The sequence below is a fragment of the Hakea prostrata genome, chromosome 4 (assembly GCF_041222555.1).
Source record: "Hakea prostrata isolate BN-2017 chromosome 4, UWA_Hpros_2, whole genome shotgun sequence".
In the NCBI taxonomy this organism is placed as follows: Eukaryota; Viridiplantae; Streptophyta; class Magnoliopsida; order Proteales; family Proteaceae; genus Hakea; species Hakea prostrata.
This window is the reverse complement of record NC_142603.1, coordinates 10,240,250-10,260,348: the sequence shown is the minus strand read 5'-3', so window position 1 is coordinate 10,260,348 and position 20,099 is coordinate 10,240,250. Positions and strand designations below refer to the sequence as shown.

Here is a 20,099-nt window from a genome sequence, read left to right as displayed (position 1 = left end):
ACGGGTCAAATTTCCATCAACACCTTGCTAAAAGTTGCTGACACGTAGGAGGATAAATGTCGCCATGTCGCTAGTGTTGACAGCTAGCAATACGCAACATTTCGCCAACATGTCGAACTGGTTTCAACCAAAGAAGTGTCTATCTATTTTATTTTTTAACATTTTTGAAACTGAAGTTCACTCAGGCTTTATTACCCAAAAAAAAGAAAAAATCACCCAGACCAACTTATGCACACCTTGACTATTTATTTAGTGGGGGAGCCGTTACATGTAATTTAAATAAGATGGAGTTTCGTCCCTAACCTTGACGGGAATTGAACCTTGACCTCCTTCTTGAAGGTATTTGCTTTTTACCAACTCCGCCATGCCTTAGGGTTAACCAAATAAGTGTTATATTGTAGCACAAAATATAGTCAATTATAAATAATATTTGAGTTAAATTTGGACATTTTGTAACATGCTAAGCATTGAGAAGAGCATTTTTAAGTGTTTCCAATGCTAAACATCTAGAACAAACTTAAAACATTTTGAAGGTAAGGATTAGTAGACAAAATAGCTTTTTATGTGGATCGTTTTTCTTTGAGCCTAAGAAAACCTCTAATTTTATTGAGCTCTACTTAGGTGCTACACAATAAATGCACAACACAGTGTAGTCTACGGTCTAGATCAAAGATCAAGACGAAATCTCAGCTACTCATTTTGCAATTGAAATTTACAAAAACTTCCCAAAATAAGGCAAATCGGTGGCGATATCTCATTTTGCAAGTTTTGAAATTTAGAAAAACAAAATATTTTACGAACAAAAGTAAGGTGGGAAAATCGAAAAGTGTGTAAATTTCTTACTTCCTTTAAATTTCATCTTGGGGTGGGAATCTGATCAAGTTTTCGATTTGGATTCAACTTGTCCAGACATATTGGTGGGAAGGTGTTATGCATGGGCCCCTGCCCCCCCACCCGGTACACTAAGACAATTTCGAATTCCACCTTCAACAAACGCCGACAATTTGAATTCCATTAAAAACAAAAAACAGAGAAAGAAGAAGGAAAAGAAGGGAAAACTATAATTTGGGGGCGAAGATGGTATTCATTAAATCATGGGCAAATCAGAACAGAACGGCTAGAATATGGCAAGTGAATTAATATGAATGTTGTGGGGTAATGATCACAAGTAATAATAAGCCGTATATCACAAAATCAACGTGAGATACTCTGCAAGGCCTGTATCGGTGAGAAGTTTGAAAATAAAATAAAATAAAATAAACACCAACGTAAAGATTGTGAATGCCTGAATGGTGCTTCCACTGTTCTACATCTGCTTGTAAGTAATCAATGCTGAAAATTCATGAATTCCATAGTCTCTCCTTCAATCTAGCCCCTCCTCTACTTTTGTTTACCGAAAAAATAAATCCTATAGTTTTGAAATCCTGATGTCTCGTGGAAAAAGAGTTGGCGGTCGATTTTAGCCATAATAATTATAATTTATAATATTATGAGTATGAAAGTTTTGATTTCACGCGAAGCTCATTCATCGAATTCTGCGGTTAAATTCTACCAGTGTACTGTACGCAGCGATGAACGTAAGACAAGCAAGAGACCATTGAAGAACAGGTAAGTTCGCTTCTTCTTCCGTCTACAATATATCCCCTATTCGTCACTCGTCGATGAAACCCTTGATTGACATTGAGATTTTCACTTCTTTTTCAGTGAGAAAGTCAACTTCCAGTTAGAAACTTTGTTTTATTTCGTTGTTTTCCTTCTATTCCCTGATTTTTCACAAAGGAAAGATCTGAAAGTGGTTGATTTAGGAAAAGGAAGTTAACCCTTTGACAGGGATGATGTCTTTCCTTGGGTTGCAACTGTACCATTGAACAAGAACCCAGTATTCAGTGATTACTTCTGCTCTTCTCAGTACACGAGTTCTCTTCTCTTCTAAGATAGATTCCTGTAAAACATTTCATCTCCTTAGTCTGAAACTCTTTTATGTAGTTGGTAGCATATTTGACTAATAATTTAGAAGGTCGTCTTAATGTTACGTTTTCGAAGTCTCGGACTGAGAGCATTCATGGCACAGGAACATTATGGCGGTTACTTTGCAAGTTTTTTCTCTTTATCAATTGATTAGTTATGTGCATGTGTGTGTGGTTTTGACGGATGTTATTATGTCTTCGCAGATTTATGGATTTAGGAAATGATATCCGGAGGGTTTTCAGATCAGTTGTACATGTAACTACTTCCCTTTACATGAGATTTCATTCTTTCCTGGTAAAATTTCGAATACTTCTTTCTCTGGTAGACATAGAGTTCCATTTTTAATCCTGTTAATGATATTTTTTTTCCTTCTTAATTTATTCTGTAAAGACCATTTGATCTTATAGCTTTACATCTCTAAAAGCATGGTTTCTTAACCTCCACAAAATAATATTTTCCATCTAAAAAATGCTTGGCCTGAAGTTGGTGCATCGAGTAGATCTATAACTGAATTCAATGTTTTGGCTGCGACATACTACTGTAAATGTGAGGTGTTAAGAAAGCAATAACCAATGGCTACTGCGAAAGAGATAAATCTGAGTCATCTGACAAACAGTGAAGTTACCTCAAGCTGTACCTGCCATTCCCAAACTGGTTCCAACTGAAACCAGGTCCAATAGTTACAACTTGCAGAACCATCCTAGCCCGAACTCTTCAATCTTTATTGAACACAAAATCTAGATCATATTAGAACCACAAAAGAGGGTATGCTACCTATTACAGCCAGGACACTTAACATAGACAGAAGATAAACTGAATCCAGCCTAGAATGGGATGCTTGACCACACTGGCTTTAACAACTTTTAAAATGCAAAAATTAAAAGTTCCTCTCATAGTGTAAATGAAAAACTCATGGCATATGTTTGAACTTTGAAGACCCAATGAAACATCTTAGTCCCACAGCTAAGGGCAGTTTTTGGTTTCAGGGGCATGCTACACTTGGCACTTATGCTATGGGGCATGGATAATTTGGGGACCAACTTTTTGACGAGAACAAAATATGAATAGCCAAAATATATTCATGTGAACAATGTCACAGCCCCTACTATAATAATGATTTGAAAGTATGAAGCTCTGTTTGGAGTATGTTTTTATCTTGTCAAGTAAATGTGATAAGAAGCGCTAGGGCCTTGATATGTTTTTCTTTTGTCCAATAAATGTGATAAGAAGTGCTAGGGCCTTGGTGTGAGAGCTGAACACCTGGGGTTAGCGGAACCTTGCTGTCAACTGCTAAATCCTAGAGCTGAAGGAGCCTTGCTGAGAGGGCTAAATCCACCTATCATTGCCTCCTTTTCCCTTGGTCAAAGTCTACTATTGCTGCTGCTGTTGAGACAATCAAGCTGAAGAGATTTCACTCCCTAGCTACTGTTAAAGCCTTCTGCTAATCCTTTAATTTAGATCTGTCAACTGAATACGAATTGAACTGCTTAAACTTTCTCCTTCATCCCTCCTCGTCACAGACCCAGTTGTTTTATTTGCCAAACATTCCATCTCACCTTCTCCTTCAGTCATCCAATCGATCCACCCTTCCATCACTCTGTTCCACCGTTAAAACCCAAAGATTCTATTCAGTCCACATCCTTAACTGAGCATCCAACCAACATCCAACAATTTAGTCTCAAATTTGCAGCATAGCATCCCCTATCTTGATGCTCCATTCAACTTAAGCTTGATAGTCGTCAACTGGTCAGTTTGTGCTACAGCCCAAGAGTTTCCATTTTGGTGATTAAGGCTACAACTGTCAATCCAGCCATTGGAATGGACTGAAACTTGCAGTGATTGTTAGCCGCTATACAACTTCATTCTAACCAAGGCTGGTCACAGTTTTCGTTGCTGGTTTGGTTCAGATCCTAAATTATCTATTGTCTTTGTTTCTAGTTCTCCAATGTGTGGGGTGATTGGGGCTTAAGTGTTCCTGGCCTTACCTTTACGTTACTGTAGTTCAAATATCAGTTTTCCGGATGATGTGTTCATTGAGTCCATAGTCGGTAGTCTATTTTCATCTTCTAGACGTCCACTGTTGATTGGCTAAAGCCTAAGTTTTCAGATAGATATAATAATCTAATAAGATGAAGTTCTGCATGCTAAATCTCGAACCCATCCATCTGTGATTCCACTCCTTGCGATAATGCATCTAAATCTAACTCACCATGTATGGACCCCAGTTATTGGGGATTGGTTTTATTTTTAGCTGTTTGCTTTAGGCATATAGCTACCTGGTAATATGTTTGGATTTAACATGGGACTATCAGCTAAGGGTCAACAAACTGTTTGAGAGCCTTCTATTGCTTTTTTTAATTCTTTCAATCTCACATTTTGTTTTCATTAGCAGTGTAACTTAAATAAATGTTTACTCAGCTCATGAATTCAATTTTCTCCTGGTTGGGGTAAGGATCTTATAAAATGTTCTATGTTAGATGAGCTATAAATAAACTTGAACTCATGCTGGATATGGCCACTGCCATATATGGACTATGTTTTATGAACTTATACCAAGGCCTGCTCATTTTTTGAAATGTATTTTCGTTTAGCAAGCCTTTTAAGTGGGAAAAACAACACATTTCCCTTCTCTTTTCCACAAAGTCATTCATGCTAAGTATTTTCTTAGACATCATGGAGTTTACCATCATTTTCTCACTGATTGTCAAACGTAGATGCTCATATCCAAATGTGTGCAATACTGGAAGAAGACCCCTTTTCCATATATTATATGGCTTACTGAGAATGTTATGTGCCTGAATTCCACTATTTGAATAAGATTCTCACTGTGGCTTTTGTGCCAGTACAGGCATCCTGTGTGCGGAACTTAGGCAAACTTTTGCTTTGCCTGCTCTGGCATTTGCTACACTTTGTGGTTAGCACATGGAATTTTGGGCTGGGTATATGTCATATACTGCAAAGCTATCTTATCTCAAGTGGGTTATTGAGGAATTACAAAATGCTTAATTTAAAAAGCCTTCGGTACCTAGCTATTGTGGTAGACAGTGAAGAAGCACAGCACACTTCATGCATTGTTGAGCTTTTGAACTGGTTATCAGCTATAGGCGTGAAGCATGTCTGCCTTTACGATATGGAGGGTAGGGGAAATTTTAAATGGTGTATTATTGTTATTGGCTGTAAATTTTTTACATATTGATTAATTATTTTCTTTTTCCCTTTTTTTGGGTTTTTTTTTTTAAAGGGGTGCTGAAGGAATCAAAGGAAATTATATTGAAGAAATTGGGTGATGCAAGGCCATGGGAGGAGGTAATGCTCTTTAATTCATTTCATTATAGAAGACTGTGCATCTACAATATTGAAGATTTTGGTTTCTATTTTCTTCTGCTTCTGGAATAGATTACACTTGGTTTAGTTTATAATTCTTTCTGTGGCAAATTATGTATAAAACCCTTGGAGTTACGAACAATTTCATAAGGTGCCCCTTAAATTTTAGATATTACCAACATACCCCCTCTCTACAGCAATATAATTACAACCTACCATTTCATTTTAACTGTTAAGTGATGATGCATTCACTCCAAACATTCCAAAAACCCAACGATACCCTCAATCAGGCTCTTGCTTCCCATGGCCTGCTGCTCAGGTGGACAAATCCTGCTACCCTTAATGGGTGGATCTTGTGACATTGGCTGAAGATGATTATCTTTCCTTTCCATGGCTCTTCACTGAGCTCTGAGATTAATAGCATCCATAACTGATCTCCTTTGTTAGTTGAGCTGAGACTTGACTAATCATCCTTTCCCTCGATAATCTGAGGAATATCATTCATAGCCTGTGGCACATGCCATTGTTCCAACCATTGGGCTTTCAGCCGACCGCCTCTCGCTTCCTCAGCTCTGGTTAGGCACAATACAACACAGATGTCCATCAGGGCCTCACCGATGCTTCTATAGGCTTCACAGAGTGCAATGTCGTTCATTAGTTACCCCTTCTGTGGTAAATCCTTCATCATGGTTGCGTACAGGTTAACTTTGCGGATCAACCACAAAACCAAAAGGGCACTTTTATCATTTTGGAACAACATTAACCCTCTTGCCAGAGCCAGCTTAAGAAAGATTCTGTAGGAATTTAATATGAGGTTAAGGATATGAAAAGCAGAGGACCCACCAGGAAGCTTTACCTATAATTTACAGTCTGGGCCTGAGAAAGAAGGCACTCATTTGTCTTAGGGTACTGTTCTGGGTCTGAACAGCACTATTCTAATTGATTCCTTTAAGTTGGTTTTTCCCCAACCAGCTTCTCTCCAGCTTGCCTTGCCGAACCCATCTCTTCCAACCCATTTGCCCCATATGACAATGATCAACAGTACGCATTAGCTCAGCTTTTTTCCTCCTCTTCTTTGGTTGCCTAAGATCAAAACCCTAATAGAAAACCCCTAGGAGCATGCCTGCTGTCATAGCTGTCAAGGCGTCCAGGCTGATTTACAGGGATCTTGTCGGTTGCCGCATTATTGCAAGGAGCCTTGGACTAGTTTAATTAGTATCAGTCCAAAATCTTTACTTTTGTCAAATATCATCAGGGATTTTGTTGGTTGCCACATTATTGCAAGGAGCCTTGGACTAGTTTAATTAGTATCAGTCCAAAATCTGGCATTTACTTATGTCAAATATCATTTAAGAAATTTTTTTTACATCTGATATCCCATTTACTTAAGATATTATTCATAAATAAGAAAATATCTTCTATTATAATCCAATAAAAATACTTAAAACAATAAAATTTCAGGAAAAAGATAAAACGTTCAAACCCCTAGGCATGGTGTATTTATGTTAAAAAAGAAGGCGGTAAGAAATGGAGGGGTTCACCCTTAAGTCGCAATACTCACCTTGACACTGCTTTGGCAGGCGCCTTACTGGCTAAGCGCTTCAGCTGCCCTAAACCACCTTAGATCGCTTTGGTGCCACGACAACCATAGGTGACTTTCTTCTTGATTCAGCAGAATGTGATCATCATTAATTTCCTCTTGGTTTGGGATTGTGAATACAGAAATTTAAACAATCAGGTTGGCTAATCCATTTTCAGTCATGCTTGTACTGGTGTGCTGACTTTCCCACTTTGGCAAACTTGCTTATAAGTATTCCCTGCTGAACTGGAGTAACCCCTTTAGATTGTTTTGTGCTCTGTCCTTGTTCTGGGTGCCTTGTAGTGAACATAGCCTGAACATCCCCATTGTTCCCAGAACACAACCCCTTCTTTCCCTTAAATCCCGTCTCTTCCCCATCCCCATCACTGGAGATACAACCCCCCCCCCCCACGGCCGCCTTCAGAGGGACCTGTCTGTCTTCAGTCCATGGTCACCCAACCACCTCCGCTTCCAAACCCCTTCACGGTGCTTTCAGATTGTCATCCATTATTGTGACTCATTTTTTATGTTCTATGTCCCAGCTCAGGCTATGATCATCTCTGAGTGGAGGTTTGAAGCAGGATATGGTGGAGTTCACAGGAAGCAGTAGGTTGTGGAGTTTCAGCTGAAGAGTACAAGGGGAACAAAATTACAAAAATTTCCCATTTAAAGAGGATAGCTGGTGTTCTTAGGGCCAAAAATATTGGTTACAACATATTATTGGTCTTTAAATTTCAATGTTCAATGAAGAATAAGCAGGGGCAATTGGGTACCTTTGTTTTCAAACTGATGCCATTAGTCTCTAGCTGTGTGTGTAATTTTCAAAAATTGAAGGCATCCTTCGTGTAATTTTCTGCAACTCCAGGGGGCTTGTCTATAATTCACATTTCTATTTCTCTGTATATTTTTAAGTCTCCTATTAGAGTTAGTAATCAGTCATGCAACTTGAAGTTATTATAAATACGTGTCTTGGAAGAGGGGGACAATCAAATTTAATCATTCTCAGTCCCCAGTTCTCAACCTTCCACTCTTATGGTCACTCCTCTCTCTTGGCTCTGGTGTCCTAGGGTCTTGAGCCTGTGTGTGAAAAATATTTCTTTAAGCCGATGGCTAAGCTTCTTGAGGGGAGCAGGAACCTACTTTGTACTATGTGGAGGCTGAGGCACTTCAACGAAGAGGAGGAAGAAAAAGAAAGTCATGTACCAGTAGTTAATGGTTTTCTGTTTTGCTGTTCTCTAAAGATGCTTAAGACACAAATAATATTACTTATTTACTTACATATAATACATAATTTATTTTTAGTATATGATTCTGCTATCAGGATTCACACTCTGCAACTGGCAGAAATTTGATGAACTTCATGCTTTCTATTTGACAGATAGCTGGTGGAAGGAGCTTGTATCTAGAAAGAAAGCATATGGTTCTAGAATTTGTTTCCTTCTCTGATGGGAAAGAAGGGGTTGCTAAAGCAGCTAGCTTTCTTTGTTCAAAGTATTTAAAAGGTGGTAGTCGAGATGAAGGTCAGGACTCTCAGGAGCCAACCTTCACAGAACCTGAAATGACCAGTGCACTGAGAACTGTTGGTTTGTTTCTCATGCTCCCATATGCTCAATTTGAATATGCATTTTGTATTTCAAGAAAGTTTTAGTTCTTACATTGTACTGTCTCGCCCATTATTTTTCTATGTATCAGGTTGTGGTGGGCCAGAACCTGACCTTCTTCTAATATATGGGCCTGCTAGGTGCCACCTTGGATTCCCAGCATGGAGGCTGCGGTACACAGAGATTGTGTTAGTGTTCCTACTCAATATTGTTTCAGATTAGTATTCCAGTGACCTGACCATACTGATATTCCAGAGAGACTTCAATTCTCTGCATTATGACCATTACTAGCCTTTCTACAGCAATATGACAGTAGCTCAACACAGCTCAACACAGTGGACCTCACCGTGTAAACAGTGGACCCACTATGTCTACTGACTTAGAGTCTGCCATATTGTTCCCATTTTTCTGGGAAAGCTTCCTCCTATACTGTATGCAGTTATCTCAGGGAGGAATTCATTGAATTTAACTGATGATGCAATGGCCAGCATAATGCTCCTTTAAAAACTCTAGTTCTCTAGCACAATGCTTTGAAATGATGGTTCAACAGTTAATTCAAGGTTGTCACCGAACTAAGCAGAATTTAATTCAGCAATGAACTTGGGATCTATTTGACTAGTTGAGTAATAAAGTCGTATTGATTTCCTAAATTTAACTCAGTTACTCAAAGAGAACTAATTTTTCTGTGATCTTAAAGATATGGTAAGAAAGAATTCTGTTTTCTTGCAGATATAGAATCCTTGGAATCACTAAATTGATCTAGTCCTGTATTGATATTTGATCAACTAGGAAGCAATTTTCCATGACCCTTAATGAGCAGCCAGGTCTGAATGAGTCAAAATTGGGCTTATTTTTACTAGGGATAAAGTTTGATATGTTTTGCTATGTTGGCGTGGGGGGATCTATTAGTGAAGATTTCTTGATGTTTGGATGATTGGTTGATGCTATGGGAGATTCGGGTCTTGGAAATGTTTCCTTGTGATGGGTTGAATTTCATGGTTTAGTCAATTTGGTGAGTCTGGTGGAATTGGGAAATTAGCATAGTGTCAGGAGATGTCTAGTATAACTTGGTACTTTGCTTGGGTCATTTGAGGTCTTGGAGAGGATTGTTTTGTTTTCGGATGTTAAGACCAACTCTTTCTTTCTTTTCCTTTTTATTCCTTTGGTCCCCCCCCCCCTTTTTTTGGTGGTGGGGGGGGGGGGGGTTAGACATAAGACCAACTTGTCAAGTTGGGTTCTCTTGGCAGTGATGTTAGTATTGATTTCTGGATGTGTTGAACTTATCAGGGAGGAAATCACAGTCTGAATGTATAAAGTCGAATAATGATTGAAACTTGATATTGAACTTGAACCTGAATTTTTAATCCTGACAAAAAGTTGAGAACATTCTTCAACCAATGGGAATGGGAGCTTTTCTTTCCAGATCTTCTGGGCTTCCAACTATTAAGGAGTTGATTGAATAGACACCAATGCCAGCAAGAACCTCTGGGCTTGCAAGATGTCAATTGGATCAAATACTGATTCCATCTGCCTTAATTCAAATACAAAGAAAAAAATGTTCACTGAAGACAGCGAGGAGCAATAAAAGCTTTTTTATTAATCAAATTCATGTTCATTGTGTTCCTTATTAATAAATTCTATAAAAGACTCAAAGTTAGACTCCTGTACCAAAAGGAGGCTTAACTCAGGTCTTAGCCTAATATGTATCTTAACCTAACAAGGAAATTAATGGCTCCAAATTTTCATAACCCTGCCTTACTGAAGACTTAGAAAAGTAAAAAGGAATATTCCCTCAAAAAGAGAATATCCTAATAATGCCCCAAAGGATGAATAGAGGCTAATCCCATATACAACCTGATTACCCCTACTTTAGGCCCCTAAAGATAACATATTAGCTATCACATTGATAACCCATGGGATCAAAGGCTCAACCTTATATAGAACCCGACTCTAGGCTTCCTGATAAAACAACTTGTTTTAGTAATGGATCTGCATCAGAAATACCTTTTGATCTTTTTAAAATCTCAATTTCTAAGTCCTATTTATATATCTTAGTAACATGGTGTACTCAGTGCAGGAGGCTCCCACCATTGCAGGATCTAAGAAAGGTCATTATGTATACAGCATTACCCCTACTTCCATATAGAGGCTGTTTCTAGACTTAAAACCCATGGCTACTTGGTGATAACAGAATAACATTACTGCTGCACCACACCCCACCCTCTTTGGCTTAATGGTTACTAGGTAATCGGTATTCCATTGATATTTTCTGAAACTTGATAAAGGTTAATCTTCCTCTGTTACTCAACATGGCTGATATGTGGATTGGTTACAGTATAGGTTTCTTAATGCCAAACCTGACGCTAATGCTCAACCCTAGAATACCGCACCCTGTCATGTATAAATGGGCCATACAATCTCAGGACATAAGTGCTTTATGGTGCCTGTGGACTCCTTTCGTTAAAAACAGACCTGACACTAACAATAACTCAATAAGGGTGGATGGTTGTCCTTTTGTTACTTTTACCTTCCTGATTTACTGTGTAAACAGTGGTAATACCATCATGGGCCTATTGTATGCAAATAAATCAACTTCAATAGACTTTCCATAGTTTATCGTTGATGACTAAATTTTTTTAAAATTTTTAATACAATCATCTTTGAAGACTAATTGCTCTAATTCTGACTTTTGAGTTGTTCTTTCAATGTTGACATAATGGAGATTGTAAACCATTCTAAATCTGTCTGTTTTTCTATTATTTTTTTCCATTAAAGTGTGCTCTTGAAAAAACGTCAATATAATAATTTAGGTGTATTTCTGTTGCAGGCACATGGGATCACTGCAATCGATGAATTATGGTGCCTTGATAAAATCTATTCATAAGTTCACTATGGTGCACCAGAACTATGGTAAGTGCTTCATTTCTATCCTCTTTGATCCATAAAAGATGTTTTAGCTTGAAAAAGTTATATTCATCTTTCCGATCTCTCTAGTACACTTTCCCTTTTTGTGGTGTTCTTTCTTATATTGTCCAAGTCTGAGGGCTTCTCTTCTTCTTTCTTTCTTTCTTTCTTTCTTTCTTTCCTCTCTTTTTTTTTTTTACTCATGTAACATAGTGGACTACTGTTGGTGCAACAGTTAATCTGCACTATTGCAACTTGTCAATTGCAGTTTGAAACTTGAAAATAGAGCAGGAGGCTGCCTACATTTGCCTTTTCCAGACCCTGCAGTAGTAGGAGTCTTGTGCACTGGGTTGCTCTCACAACATAAAGGGCCCATTGCATGGGTTGCCAGTGATGAGAGTGGCCAATTTGCATGACAAATGCAAATATTTCAACCTTTCTATTCCATTTTTCCAGGACCCTGTTTATGCAGGACGTGGACCACATAGTTGGGTTCACATGATAGAGGGCTTAGTAGTCTCTGAGAAGTCTCTCAAACTCTGGAAGCGGCTCAAAAGTCAGTTGGCAGTTATATCAAATTACAGATGGGCCATGGTGTTATAACAGAATTGAGTTACACTGTTAATCTGTGAAGTAGTCCAAGTTCTTAGTTGGGATCCAAAGCTGGTTTAAAACTAACCCATAATTTGGGGCTATTTATCCAATCTATTTGGTCCTATTCTCTCCATTGTGCACATGGAACAGCCTATTCCAGCATATTTTGAGGATATCTCTCATTGTTATTTGGGGTGGGAGAATATTATCCATCAACTAGTTTTCCTTGGAGGGGTTATTTTCCAGATATTGTGGGCCCTATGGTCAGCTGTATAGAAGTATGGTTTGAAGGTGAGTTGTGTGGAAGTTTTTTTCCCCCAAGGGATTGAATTGCCTGGAAATAAATTAATGAAGCCAGTCTTAGCTGGGGGAATTGGAATTCAGTCTTAGTTTGCATTTTTAGATTAATTGTCTAAGTCAAGGAAGTCAGCTAGTCTTTGTGTGGGAGGCTTTGGGTATTCAGTTTAGTTTTCATTGTTGTATCCTGCCCCGCTTCTTCTCTTTCCGAAGCCCCACTAGTGGTCCCCGGTTCAAGTACAGGATGAGATTGGACGTTCTCACCAACGCGTAGCTGGGCGGCCGCTGACCAACCAGCTAGTCTTTGTGTGGGAGGCTTTGAGTATTCAATTTGGTTTTCATTGTTGTACCATCTTCTTTAACATGAAATTTATTGGGTTCTCCAAAAGAACAACCATTATGTACCACTCAAAAAAAAAAAAAAAAAAAAAAAAGCTGTCCTCCTTATGACACACAAGTGACCAAAACTTCTTCCAACAAGAAATTATTACCTTCAGAAATTCCCAAGGTTCAAAAACTAGTCCCCATTTGCAGTCTCAATGAGGAGATTCTCAAGATCTTGGGGAAATGGTGCCTTTTTCTTTTTGGTTCCAAAGATGTTTTAGTGGGTAAATGTTCGTTGTAGTTCTGAGACTTTAACGGAAGCTTCTTCTCATAATGATAAACACGTTTAAGCCTTCAAATTGGAAAAGCACACACAAACTTTGGGTGATTTGAATAACCCTTGATTGGTAATAATGGCTGAATACTTACTGTAAACATGTAATATTTTCATATTATACACAGTTCAAAACTTTAAGTGAAATTGATGAAACATGAACTAAAGACTTGATAGCTTCTACTACAAAATACATAGAAAGTTCAAACTCTCCTTGATCAACAATTTAGCCAATATTATTACTTATGTTGTACTTCCATAGTCATAGACTCCATTATACCAAGACACTGAAGTAACAACCACCAAGTACCAAGCAACATGTGAAATTGTAACCAAATTACCTAAGTGTTGAGGAAAGCAACATCAACCTTTACACATATTTGATGATAACAAACACAATGTACTAATGTGTTAATCAAGTTATAGATGATCTAGGTTACACTCACTAAGTAGCAACTACCAAGTACTAAGCAATGAGTCAATATGGCTGAAAAGTGAAGAAAAGTAAGTTTACCCCTTCTCTAGATCAGAACAGCAACTTTGGAGCACAAAATGTTGAAATTTAGATCTCATGGTTCAAGATTTGATCTTTTTATGCATATGGCCCAAAACCTAAGTATCTTGCCAAGATATTACATTTTTATATTTCGTATTGATCTCATCTTGACTTGACCCAGATTTTCGAGATTTAGATCTCGATTAGATTTTGAACTATTAGTTCAATCCAATCTGCAATCCTGAGATCTCTGATGCAGATCAGTTTCAATAGCAACCATATAGGCACTATAAAAAGTGCCAAAGGAAGAACTTGAAGCATACTTGAAACACTTGACTTCATAGTTGTCAAGGCATTGCCCATTGACCCCCTTGTCATCCAGGTGCTTTGATTTCAAGTGCTTTGTAACTCCGTTGCATTCAGGCCCTTTCCAGTGCCTTGGTTCACCTACCTGCCATGAAAATTCTGCTCGACAGTTATTTCAGTGCTGTAACTGAGTTAACTATTTCCGCCCCAGCCTGTTTTGGAACACTCAAACTATTAATGTAGCTTGTAAGAACCATTATTGAGCTCCCAATTTTATTTTTTTTCTTCTTTTTCAGGTGTAGAAAAACTTTACTAAAACAAGAGAAAAGGAATGTACAAAGGATCCAGCCTTCAAGAGGGAGGCCGGAGCTTGGAGCCTAGACCCCAGGTAACAACAATAAGCTTGTTCCTGAGGGTATCATCAACAAGGGATAGGGGGACAGACAGGAGCCTAGAAGAGATGTCAAAGTAGATGGCTTTCCAAGTCACGTCCATGGAGCGAGATTTGGGAGTCATCTCATAAGATTACACTCCCACCACAAGTGTTGGATGATGGTACCAAAGATTAGCTTACCAACCTAGTCACAGATGGAAGAACCTGAATAAGTTTTCAAAATCCAAGACCAATCTTGAGCACAGCTGTGGGATAGTCTCGAATGGGGCCAAATGAAGGCAAGGGATTTCTCCCAAAGGGAACTAGCAAAAGGGCAGGTGAAGAATAAGTGGTTAGTGTTCTGTTCCAACTACAGTTAGGGTTGGTAGGGATATAACACTAGGAAACTCTCGGTGGGAAGGCCAAGCTTAAGGGCTCTCCAAAGGGTAGAGGCGTGATTGCGGATGTGCCCTTTGAACCAAACCAAGGGGCCCAAGGGACAGGCTAGAAGGGGAGCAGAAGAGGTTCCAAGCCGAGGAGGTGGAGAAAGTTTTTGAGGGGGAAGGAAGTCAAATGATGATGTCATGGGGAATTTCCAAGATAGGGGGAAGGGAGGACCATGCTTGTGTGAGACAAGGGTGAGGGGGGGGTTTCCAATAACCAGTAGAAATAAAAGAGGAGGGTTGATTTAGGGATGCATGACTCATACACAGTTCGGGGGCCCACAAAGGAGAAGAGAATGCCCATCAGATGCCATGGGTAGAGCTAGAAGGAGGTAGAAGAACTAGAGGAGGTGTGGGTGGAGATGGCAGTAAGAGCAAGTAGCCTCAAAAGGGGCTTTCTCAAAACCCATGAAGGGTTAGAGGGAATGGGGGCAGTCCAGATAGAGTCGGATTTGAGAAAATAGGAGTATAACCACTTGACCCATATGGAGTCATGCTTGGTAGCAATGTTCCTTTAAGCAAACAAGCCACATTAATATCACGAATACGGCGGATTCCCAAGCCACCCTTGGATTTGGGGCACCGTACATCTGACCAACTGATGGGATTATAGGATGGAGGAAATGGGAGGATTCTTGGACTTTCCAGAGGAAGGCACAAAAGAGGCTTTCCATGGCATGGATGGTGGCCTTGGGAATGAAAAAATACCGCACCTATAAAGATAAGAATCATAAAATGAATGGAGGACCGGACGGATGAGCAACAACACTCTATCAACAAAGGAGAGGAGTTTTTTATGGATGTGGTCAAGCATCGAGGTATAGTAATGGTTGGTGAGCCGACCAGAGATAAGGGGGAGACCAAGATAGACAATGGGGAAGGATCCCAACTTAAAGCCAGGGAGCTGCTGGATGGTGTCTCGAATAGAGTCGGAAACACCTAAGTGAAAGAGAGTGGATTTGTCAAGGTTCACCTAAAGACCCAAAGAGGGATTTAAAGGAAGAGAGGGCCGAGACGATGGAGGAGATGGAAGAGTGGGAGGCTTTGGAGAAGATTATAAGATCATTTGCGAAGGTAAGATGAGTGAGGTTGAGGGATTTGCATTTGGGGATGGGGGAGATGAGGAGCTGGTCAATTTTAGATTGGAGAATGCGGGAGAGAACCTCTAGAGACAGAGAGAAAATGAAAAGGGATGGGGGCAACCTTGGTGGATGCTAACACGAGAGGGAAAGAAACCTGCAAAGGAGCCATTAGTGATAATGGAGAACTGAGGCTTGGAGATCCAAACTCCAATCTAGTGGATTAAGGCGGGAGGAAAGCCCATGGCAGAGAGGACTTCATTGATAAGTTCTAGCAAATGGAGTCAAAGGCTTTGTGGGGATTTACCTTAAGAAGGGCGGCTGGGGAATGGGAAGCCCTATCAAAACCTCTGACAATCTCTATGCAAAAGTGAATGTTGTCCGCAATACTTCAGCCTAAAATGAAGGCCGATTGGTTTGAACTAACTAGGGAGGGCATGACTTTCTTGAGCCGGTTGGCAAGGATTGTGGAGATGAATTTGTAGAGAAATTGCGAAGAGAAATGGGGCGGAAGTCCGAAAGAGAGGAACCCGGTTGGCATGATTTTCTCAATGTTTTTATTTATGAATTAAGATAGCTTTTGGTTTTTTTATTCCATGGGATTTGTATCTGATTGGCTGCTTACAGAGGAATGGAGATAAGATGGCCCAGCAGCCACTAGGTCCCCAACCATGCTCATGCAAAAAGAATCACCCCTTGACAAATAGGAATACAGACTGCACCACTGACATTTGCATGGTTACCCCCCTTCTATAACGCATCTCCCACCCCATCTACGACATTCAAAACAATACCGTCAACACCATCTAACCTCCAAACCGAAAACCTCGACCTTAATGATCTCAACAAATGCCACTTCCAAGCTATATATATGGTCAATACAGCATAAAGAAAAAAGGACTGAATAAACACATCTGACCAAGGGAGCACAAATTAGTACCCACGAAAAAAGATCAGTCACTGCCTGGAACCAAACTGATTAGATAATAAAACCTAGTAACACAATCTCTTTGCTTTATTGATTTAAATGGTAGTAATTGAGGATTGCTTCAAGGCATGCATGAACTAGGAGAACTTACAGCAGAAAACTGGATGGATTGGCTTAATAAGAACTATGATCGATCACCAATCCATAAATCCATAAAAGATTATAAAAGGAAAAACCCATCGTCTAGATGTGTTTCCAGCAACTAAATTGAGTAAATGCACACCTATTTTAGTTCAATATATCATCTTTGACCTTTGTCAATTTCCATGGCAGATCTTCATAAAACAAAGAAAACAGTGGCTCCACAGGAATGAAAAAGTAATATTGAAAATCTTATTTTATAAACAAAGAAATCTTATAGCAAGCTCTACTCCTGCAGTACATAGACTCTGCTTATTGTTATCTGGGGCTGTGGCCAGACCGCTTACTGCCTGCTAACTGTTGTTTGGAGCCATTCAGGTTTAGCCGTACCCTGGCAGAACAATGGCTTCTTACTGCTGACTAATTGGAACGTTTTTTTCCTTTTTTTGGTCAACATGCCGACTCAGTGGAGCATCTTTGGTGTTCAGACCCCACAGAGTCTGTTAGCCCCTTTTAACGCTTGCCTAGGTTTTCATTTTCATCTGCAGCGAATTGCTTTCAATTTGATTGCTAAAATATTGCAGCTGGTCTTCAATTGAACAAATCTCAACTTTTGTTGGTTTATGTAATTTTATCATAATATGTTCATATGGCACCAGGTTCATGAGCTGAGTGCTGCTAACAGTGCATTCAAGAGATGCTGGATGGATAATGACAAATCATAGAGCAGTGATCAATTTGAACATTGAAGCATCCCTGCCTGCACACTTGTGGGGCAAGAAGTTGGGAAATCACAAGGCTAAAGTTGAATTGGCTAATGTCTCCATTTAGGTTTATAATCAGTGGTGACTTATGATTTTCCAGAAAAGAATTTTCTTCACGGCCTTCTCTGCGTTATCATATCACCTGTATAACTATCAATTCCCAGGATCCTTTATTGGAATCTATCCAAGTCCTTTCCTGCTTCATATATCAAATTCTCTGTTATCATTTCTCACATTCATCTGAAGAAACATGATATCTTGTCATAGCTTTACATGGCTGGGCTGTTAAACCATTTTGGAGTAGCAGGAAAAATACATATTTTCGTATATGCTTCACTCAGACTATATGAAACTCTTTTCAACATTTAAAAGTTACCGGGAGATTTTTCACCTGAAAAGCTAACACCAGTAGTTAGCACACCCTTCCCTTTCCTCTTTATCTCCTTATGGTGATGGTAAATTGACCTGTGCTTTGGATATCAATACAAGTGGAGAAGTTGGCTAGGTGGTTTTAATTTCTTTTTGGATGAGATCGCAATTTGAATGGGAGCAAATTTTGAATTCATTGGTGCTGGGAGGAGCCAGAAACAAGCCAAGATTAAGATGTACGTGGAGTTCCTTCTGATAGGGACAAAAAGTGAAAAGTTGACGTGAGAATGAAAATTTGCTTTCACTGAGAATTGAACTCAGGACCTCCCGCTTACTAAACGGGTGCTCTAGCCAACTGAGCTATGAAAGCTTGTTGATGTAAAATTAGTAATTTTATATTAACAAATTAACTCACCCAGTTTATTACAGTGTCCCTTATATTGTAACCTAGTATCATGGAGCATAGTTCAAATAAAATGCTTACATTAGTGCCAATGCAAGGTTGGTTGAGTGGTAAGATCCATACTTCTCAGTGGAGAGGTCGTGGATTTGATCTTTGCGGACAGCATTTCATTTCCAATATAAAATTTTTTTAAAAAAATGCTTACATTAATTATTGCACCACTTAATGAATATAAAAACAAATAACTTAAAAAGAGTCTTGACTTTTAGATTTTCTTCTTCTTTTTTTTTTTTTGGGTTGGGGGAAATCAAAGATTTAGATGGTATATGAGAAAAAGGAGCTTATGACATATTCTAAGATACTAGCATTGCCTCTCTTTTATACAAGGAGAAATACCCCTTAGAAACACCCATCCAAAAAAGCAGGAAAACGTGTGTAATTCTAGCAAAAATGATAGAAAATTAGTCACCATCGTTGTCCAAAATATATTGGTCAACATCAGTGAGGGATAAGGCACCAATTATTCGATGCTAAATATCGAGTTCACCATCAGATAAAGATTAGTAACACCTCTCAATTCAAACACGTTAATGTCAAAATTCTTGTTGAGTAATGCAGCTTGTTAATGGATGGTTTTGTTGCTCATTGTGTCAACACGAACAATCGTTGCTACATTTTTGGTAAGAATTGAAAGTCATCGCTCTTAAATGCTTCGTTAGTAGATGCGTCAATTTACAAGTCAATTTTGAATTTGAGTTGAATGTGATATGGTGAGAAATGTAGGTTTTCAAACTTGTCTAGATACAGCCTGCAAAGCCTCTTTAACCATGAAGACAACCTTGCTTAGTCCATTATCCAAGGCCCATTCAAAGAGACACCAATTGGCCCAGATTGCTCTCCTCCTTTTGGTCCACTAATTGCCCAATATTCAACCCATGGACTTTAAGCCTTATGCATTATCTTATCTCTCTTGGAGGTCTCTATACCCCTTTAAAAAGTAACTCATTACGAGACAACCACAAAATCCAGGAAGTGAAGAAGGTTAAGGATAATACCTCTTTTGCTCTAGCCTTGGACGGAAATCTTGTCTTCTCCCACTTAACAAGAAGATGATAGGCTGATTTTGTGCTAAACACACCCCTCTTGTCAACACCCCACACCATTGCATTAGTTCTTACATAAAAGACAATGGTATCTTTCTAATTGCAACAGCATCAACTGGGCTGAAGTAGGATACCCAACATGTCCTCTCTCCATATTCAATTCGGCCCATCAATTAAATCAACAACTTTGTTAATGGGACATGGATTGGGCTTGGCTTGCAAAATCTGAAAGTTTGATGAAGATGTTTCCCAATTGGTTCCCCAAATATCAATATTTTCTCCACTCCCCACCTTCCAAAGCAACCCTTCCTTTAGCACCTCCCTGCTTATGAACTTCCTTGGCTTGTAGAAAATCACAAGAAGGAAAACAAATGGCTTTGATAAATTGGGCCAATAATGCATGAGGTTCCTTCCACAATCTCCAAGCCACATTCCCTAACAAGGCTCGATTATGAAGAGATGGTTCTCTCAACCCCATACCCCCCCCCCTTCTCCTTGGACCTACACATCCTGGCCCATGAGATCCAATTAATCTTTTTTCATCTTCCTTTTGACCCCAAATGCAATTTGACATAGCCTTCCTAATCGCATCATGATGGCTTTGAGGCGGAATAAAATGTGAGGCAGAATATGAAGATAGAGAATTGGCCACAATTTACCTAAAATTACCTTCCCTCATTAAATAACAGTTGATTCTTCCAACCTTGCACCTTCCTACACGTCCTCTTTGTGATCTCTTTGAATACCTCCGCTTTAGATACCCCAGACT

At 39.2% G+C, this 20,099-nt stretch overlaps 1 protein-coding gene and 1 non-coding gene across 5 annotated transcripts; one reads left to right on the top strand and one right to left on the bottom strand.

The window, feature by feature from the left end:
• The first annotated feature begins 1,206 nt into the window (after positions 1-1,206).
• LOC149017760 (uncharacterized) lies at positions 1,207-18,164 on the top strand. 4 transcript variants are annotated; one of them, XM_089152093.1, is made up of 8 exons: positions 1,207-1,608; positions 2,172-2,223; positions 4,817-5,105; positions 5,210-5,274; positions 8,250-8,454; positions 8,564-8,660; positions 11,300-11,382; positions 17,351-18,164. In XM_089152093.1, the coding sequence occupies exons 1-8, from the start codon at positions 1,490-1,492 to the stop codon at positions 17,356-17,358; spliced, it is 918 nt and encodes a 305-aa protein (XP_089008219.1). In that variant the 5' UTR covers positions 1,207-1,489; the 3' UTR covers positions 17,359-18,164. The 4 variants fall into 4 exon arrangements, with proteins under 4 accessions (XP_089008219.1, XP_089008218.1, XP_089008221.1 ...); XM_089152092.1 differs by having other exon boundaries at positions 1,208-1,608; positions 2,172-2,262; XM_089152095.1 differs by lacking the exon at positions 1,207-1,608 and adding an exon at positions 1,627-1,944.
• Positions 18,121-18,194, bottom strand: TRNAT-AGU (transfer RNA threonine (anticodon AGU)). Its single transcript has one exon. It is a non-coding gene; the product is annotated as a tRNA-Thr (tRNA).
• Between the last annotated feature and the right edge of the window lie 1,905 nt (positions 18,195-20,099).